Source organism: Sphaeramia orbicularis, chromosome 12, assembly GCF_902148855.1.
Source record: "Sphaeramia orbicularis chromosome 12, fSphaOr1.1, whole genome shotgun sequence".
Taxonomy (NCBI): Eukaryota; Metazoa; Chordata; class Actinopteri; order Kurtiformes; family Apogonidae; genus Sphaeramia; species Sphaeramia orbicularis.
In genome coordinates, this window is record NC_043968.1 from 17,812,894 (window position 1) to 17,819,786 (window position 6,893).

Genomic DNA, 6,893 nt, shown 5'->3' on the forward strand with positions numbered 1-6,893 from the left:
GCGCCGCTGTTTACGCACCGACTGAAAACTAAAACACAATCAAAGGTTCCGCGTTTAAGTATTTTCAATTTTTGGTTTCAGTGCGCATGTGTTTTACTTGACTAAATAAATAACAACAACAACAGTAGTAGTAATAGTAGTAGTAGTAGTAGTAGTAATAATAATAATAATAATAATAATAATAATAATAATAATAATAATAATAGTAGTAGTAGTAGTAATAATAATAATAATAATAATAATAGTAGTAGTAGTAACAACAAACAGAATATGAAACAGTTCTAAAAATTGAAATACATTGAAAATCATAGGTTATAATTGTTTCCAAAGCTATATATAGTTGTTCGTTACTATCATTATGCGTGATTATATTGAAAATGTGTAAATAATATGTATGCCCTGTATATGTATTGCCTATTGCCATATCTGCTACTATTACTGTCATATCTGCTGCTGTTTTAATCCATTATGCACCTACTCAACTCATAATCTTTACTGTATTGCTCTACCACTGCGAATGTAAATAGATTGATATATATACACTTTATATTCTATTATAATATAATGTATCTTTTAATCCACTTATTTATACTTATTCTATTTTACCTCTTTTTTTAAGAAATTGCGTGACATTTAATAACAAGGTGAGAGACAAATGGTATCTCAGTTGTCCTGTGCATCTAGTAAACTGACAAATAAAATCTTTGATTCTTGAATCATCTTAAATATATATGCATGTATGTACAGAAAAAGTAATTTAAATAGCAGATACTCTTTTACATTTCCTGTTTTATTCTTAAATGTTGTGCATGTCTTCTGCAATTTGTCTCCTGTATTTTGCTACGATAAACACTGCAATTTCCCCATGGTGGGATCAATAAAGCCATATCGTATCTTATCTTATTACTAATGCAGAAACATCTTAATACTTTATAAGCTGAGGTGAAGCTCATTTTAACATCTTTAACCTCATAAGACCTGATGAGTATAAGGAAGTAAACATTCTAATCTGATCATGACGTAGTTTTAACAAACTTAATTCCTCATATAGGTATAGTGGGTCTGTTTTACTGAAGGCTTACGGCACCTCTCTGTCTTAAATGTATTTTAGTGTTGGAACATTGCTCTTCAAAAAACAACATTGCAATTAAATCAAAAGCCTTGGTGATTCTACGTGTAATGCAGCTTCTCCACACTAGGGTTGTCCATTTTGTCTGTAGTAGCAATTTGTTAGAGGTCATAACACATCACACACTGCACACATTTCCTAGATCAGTCATTGTCTGGAACACAATGGAGTTTTCAGTGTGATTTCCAGTGAAGTCCCAAAGTACTTTCCAATTACCAGTGTCTATCTTTTTCCTGCTGCAAAAACTTTTCACACTCGTATGCCACATCAAGCTACTAATGTTTTAGGCACAGAAAAAATATGTTTAACATAAAGGATTTGAAGTGGTTTTACTGTCACTAGAAGGCACACAAAAATGTGCAAAAGCTGCAAAATATTATCTGGGGAGAATTTTAGATTTAAACAAACAACTGGTCTGAAATTGACCATTTTGATTCTTCTAATCTACTTTTTCATATTCAGTTGTTTTTAATGACTGGACAACAGAAATCTTTCACCTCTCTGGTTTTGGTTGTTGCCATGCAAACGTCATTCATAACTTTTTCAATTTTTACCATAATATGAGAAAAGGCTGTTTTATGAATCAGCAGATTAAAAAAAGTTTGTATTTTTCAAGTATTTGCTTTTTTTTTTTTTTTTTGCACAATTTGGTAAAAATCAAACATGTAGTGCTAGAGGATAAAATAATGTCAATAAAGTACAGACTGAAAATATTCCTAAAGTGCTGTCCTCAAATCTTTACTTCAGCATGTGAACTATTATCAACATATTACCACATTATTTTGAAAATGTTTATTGAAAATATTGCATGTAGTCAATCTAAAACAATGACTGGTTTTCTGTTAACATAAATCCAGACAGACTGACCAATCAAAGCCTGGTTTGTCCTTCCATTTTCCCTCTGAGGTCCGATTAATTAGCAGAAAATCATACCAAATGCCTGTAAGGATGACTGGTAGTGTTTGTTTCAGCATACATTTTATGTTCCATGGAAGCGCAATCTGTTTTTAAAAATGTGTTGTGCATGTTTCCTGAAAATCAGTGCATTAGTTTTCATCTAATCATGCTGTAAGACAAACAATAAGACATGGGTAATTATAACAGACACAACCAGCCATGAGAACAGGTCCATACTAGAAATGATTATAATTCAATAGAGCAATTGTTGTATTGGTTACACTTGTTTTAGAGTCAAAACACTGTATGTGAAAAAGGTCTCCACACTCTTTTCTCCCCTCATCTAACATCCACCAGTTTGGAACCATCCAAAAAAAGACAAAATGTTGCTAAAAGCCATTTCAAAACTCCAAATAATTGTACAGAATATTGGCTTTATTATGAAACCTGGGGTGTTTTCCACAGACAACCATTCTACATTTGACCATTTATCAGATTTTTGTAATCACAAAAAGGAGAGACTGTGTACAGAGCAGATAACCTGCCCAAGCTCACCGAAGATTGTTAATACAAAACTGGAGCATAGTCAGTATCATGCAACGCTTAGGTCACAGCTGTGTCATTGATGTAAAGCTACTGCCTTGGACGATAACTTTTTACCTCATGTGAGGACATAAAAAGGTAAAACATAGTACTTGGAAAGGCCTCATTCAAAATAACATGTCACTGAATATGCTCCAGGAAAAATAAATTTTTTAAAACTGTATACAATCGCATAATTTAAAACCCAGAATCCCAACAAAACAACTATAGAAGCAACTAAAGCACACAGCAGTCATTAGGTGTCAGACCCCCACCCCACCCACCCACCCACCCACCATCAATCAACATGTAACAAGTATTTCAGTATTCCTCTACACTTCGCTTTGGAGTTGCACACCCATGTAGTTCAGTTTTGAATCCAGCGCTGACTATGCTTTCCATAGTCTCGCTGCTGAGTGAATCTATTAAGTGGCTGAAAATCAAGTAGAGAACAACCACTCACCCATTGTTTATTTTCTGAACGACATGGGGAATTGTGTCGTTCCCCCATGGTGTGGATTTCTATGAATCAAAAGAGCTAGAAGCTGTACATTTTCCCTTAAAGACCAGCTGTAAAGTAAATCCTTCGGACACGGACATTTTCAACAGGAGTGCAATTTGTTGTTTGAGAGCAATACACAATGTACAGATATCACATAATGTGCTTGTACATTGTTCAACTTGACTGACACCATGAAAACAAAACCCCCTGCATCTCTGACATCAAGCCAATTTCATTTTTATCAGTGGAAAAATGTTTCATATTATAAGGGGTTACATTCTCCTGTGGTGATTCCACACATGCCAACCCACTGATGTGCATTTCTAAGTCTTTTCAGGTGACTGCTTTTACACAAAATTATGAGCCTCAGTCATTCACACAGACAAAACTGCACTGGCAATTAAATTGGTACTAAACTGAGATTATTATTAACAGTATTGAAAAAGAACTCTGTCAAATTAAACAGAAAACTTCTAATGACAAATGACATATGTCTCAGCAATGTTTGGCCTCCTGTTGCAAAAAAAAAAAAAAAACCAACAACTTGTACACTTATGAAGAAAGAACCAAACAGGTAACAGCAGATCAAATCATTGGAGATCCAATTATGCGTAGGCTTTGCTCAAACTGCCAGTCTCATTTGCAGAATGTAAATATCTGTCTTGGTGTTGGAGAAAACAGTGGAGGACACAGAGGGGTCATGAATCACACTACACCACTCGCCGTACTTCAAAAAATCTCTTCAGGTAGTAAATTTGTCCAAGTGTCATCGCCACCAGAACCAGAGCTTCAAAGAATGACCACAGCACCACGCGGCTATTTGTGTTGTCATTGACTAGAGGGAGAAAAAGAAAGTTTGTGAAATTCCACATATGAAGATGACAATAAACTACATCTTGGTGTAAATTCTTACTCGCTCAGGGACTCACTTGCTCTGTGTATCCTCTCGCGGACCTCCATGTACTCCTGCTCATGCTTTACAGCCGTCATAGCAACAGCCAGTTCATTGATCATCTCCTCCAGCTTGTTTTGGTGAGCTGAAAAATGCGAAAAGAAAGGTGTCTCTATCACTTATAAGTCATAGCTGTGTTAAAGTACAAAAACATGCATGGGGTATGGCGTACATGCGCAATATTTTCACACTTGAGTGTTGTGTGCACAGATCCCAAGTGAATGCACCTTTAGTAATTAACCAGGATCATACACAATACCACTGTGCAAGTCAACAAACCATCTGCAAACATCACAGATTCCCAATTACATGTGCCACTAAAACGTTTGGTTAAACTAGATAAACACTGGTTAGAGAGAAAACTCTGCAGTGCATCACAAACTCTTGAGCCCTACCATCCCAGCTGTCACCACCTATAAGGAGGACAAGACCACCCAGAAGAAAGTCACAAAGAGGAAGAAACTAACAAGGAATGAAATGACAAACAATGGCAGAATAGTTGCTGGAGAGTTTTGAGATCAAAGTGTCTTGCCTCTCACACACATAAAATCTATGCATGTCACGACTAACTATTCATACCTTCTGTCTCCATGTCTTGGCCTTTAGGTGCCTCTCCAATGTCAATAGTGAACATGACAATCTTAGGAGTCATGGTGGACATCTTGTTGCTGAAACAGAACTTGTAGGTTCCATCCATGTGTGCTGCAACTGAGTATTTCCCGCTGGACTCCCTGTCCCCTTTGTAGATCTGCTTACCATCAGGCCCTGTTATCTACAAAAATGAAAGCAAGTCCCAGTATTTAAAAAAACCCCAGAACAAAACACTGTACACCATATGCCAGTATTGATATTCATTCTTAGTTTTTATCTGTCTACAATTTAAATATTTACTTACACAACCATCTTTCCAAAACCAAAGTGATATATTCAAATGTATTGTTTACTCAAAGCCTGATAACTATTCAGGTTATAAATGTCAAAAATTACAAATTATTCATCGTAGCAGGTGAAATCAAATGATGTTGGCCACTTCAGCTTTATGAACAACAGGATACTTGCAAGATTTCAGCAATTAGCAATAAAAAAAAAAATGAATGAACAAATGGCTGCACTGTTAACATATGGTAGCAACCAACTGAGTAAACAAAGCGTCATGTTAACCAAATTAACTATTGTGTCCACAAAGCGCTCATGTCTAGACATACTGAGTTAATACATTTAATTAACTCCGCGATATTACGAATTTAACAGAAGAGCATCGTTAGCTAGCATAAGGTAGCAAGAACTTCCTGTACTGATGACAAATGAGTACCTGCTATTTAAAAAACGCATAATGGTATACATTAAACTAAGACGTGTTTGTACTTTTTAACACAAGAATAAATGTTATGAGCACAGCAGTGAAGTGAAAGCATTAATCGAGGTGGCAGCTAATTAGGTGTCTTAGCCTTACAAAATGTTGCGCAGACGGCGCCGCTAAGCTAATGCTAGCACAGGCCTTATGTAGGCTGTAACCGTGGCTTCCACAGCAAAATAAAACTTATTTCCTCAAGATAGAGGATTGGTTCATTGTGCAAGGAGAACATCTTACCTCAACATCGATGTCGAGAAAACCTCCTTCAGCTACTTCAAACATGAGGCCCATCTTGGTGCCGGAGTTGACCCGCTCGTAGAAGCATTCCTCGGCATGGGCGTCTATGCTAACGAAGTAGCCGGACGCAGTGGCACACAGGACGGCCAACAAAACAACAACTTCCGACAAGGTAAACATGGTTTAAGTATAGTAAAACAAGCGTCGGTGTAAGTCTGACAATATAAAGATTGTCCTTGCTTCAGTTGATCCTGCAGAGAAGCAGGATGACGGTTTGTATGAGTGAGCTGTTGCAGGAGTAGCCGCTCCAGCCTCGGCTGCTGTGTACTGCTCTGTGACTGCCACGTACAGGTTAAACGGCACACGACGAGGGACAAATAGAGCACAGCGCGAAATGTCACTTTAATCCCAAAACAAATCTAAAAAATGTAACATACTCAAATAGTGTAAATGTAGCCGTATATTTTCATGTTTTACATCTAAATTAACGCAAAATTGTACATTTGTGTTGTTTTGCCATAAAAAAAAATAAACTAAGATTCCTTGGCATTAAGTAATACATTATCTAAATGTTGCCAGAAAATGGAAATTTACCACAAATTAATACATTTAATGACTAAAGTAATAACACACAAAATTGTTACTTGGAGTTATTCTTGTTTGTGGTTTGATAAATGCTGACTGAGTCTTTTCTTTATTCAATATCACAGACTGCTTGATTCACTTTCATTGTGCTTGCTCACCTGTTGATTTGTAGGTTTTTTTTTTTAATCCTAACTTGGCAACTTGGCATGAAGCAGAAGATGCAAAAGCAGGATTCCAGAGTTACAGGACTTTATTAAAACCCGTCTTGCATGTGAAAAGCAGTTTTAATAGCTACCAATTATATCTATAGAATGGAAAATGTATAACTTTGTAATGAGTTATATAATACATCAAGATGACACATATAGTAGTTTCAAGTACTCAATCCTCTTGATTGAGCTTGATGAATTTCCATATTTCATGCCCAAAAGTTCAGTACTTGACTTTTATTTATTTTCAATCACAGATACTATTCACTCATTAATATCTTTAATATCCTAGAGAGTTTATTCTTTTTTCTTGGTTCATTTTTAGGGTTTTTCGTGAGTGCCACTATTATTTTCTCTGCGGACTGGACTGCTCAGGTTGCACCGTGTAATCATAATATAGTCTTCAGTGGGCATGCGCGGAGTGAAAGTGATAGGCCTCTTTAATT

The 6,893-nt window shown here is 36.2% G+C and overlaps 1 protein-coding gene across 1 annotated transcript; it reads right to left on the reverse strand.

Moving 5' to 3' along the window:
- Nucleotides 1-2,439: 2,439 nt before the first annotated feature.
- tmed2 (transmembrane p24 trafficking protein 2) lies at nucleotides 2,440-6,004 on the reverse strand. Its single transcript, XM_030150429.1, has 4 exons — nucleotides 5,654-6,004; nucleotides 4,642-4,834; nucleotides 4,040-4,147; nucleotides 2,440-3,945 (listed from the first exon to the last, which is right to left on the reverse strand). The coding sequence occupies exons 1-4, from the start codon at nucleotides 5,831-5,833 to the stop codon at nucleotides 3,821-3,823; spliced, it is 606 nt and encodes a 201-aa protein (XP_030006289.1). The 5' UTR covers nucleotides 5,834-6,004; the 3' UTR covers nucleotides 2,440-3,820.
- Nucleotides 6,005-6,893: the final 889 nt, after the last annotated feature.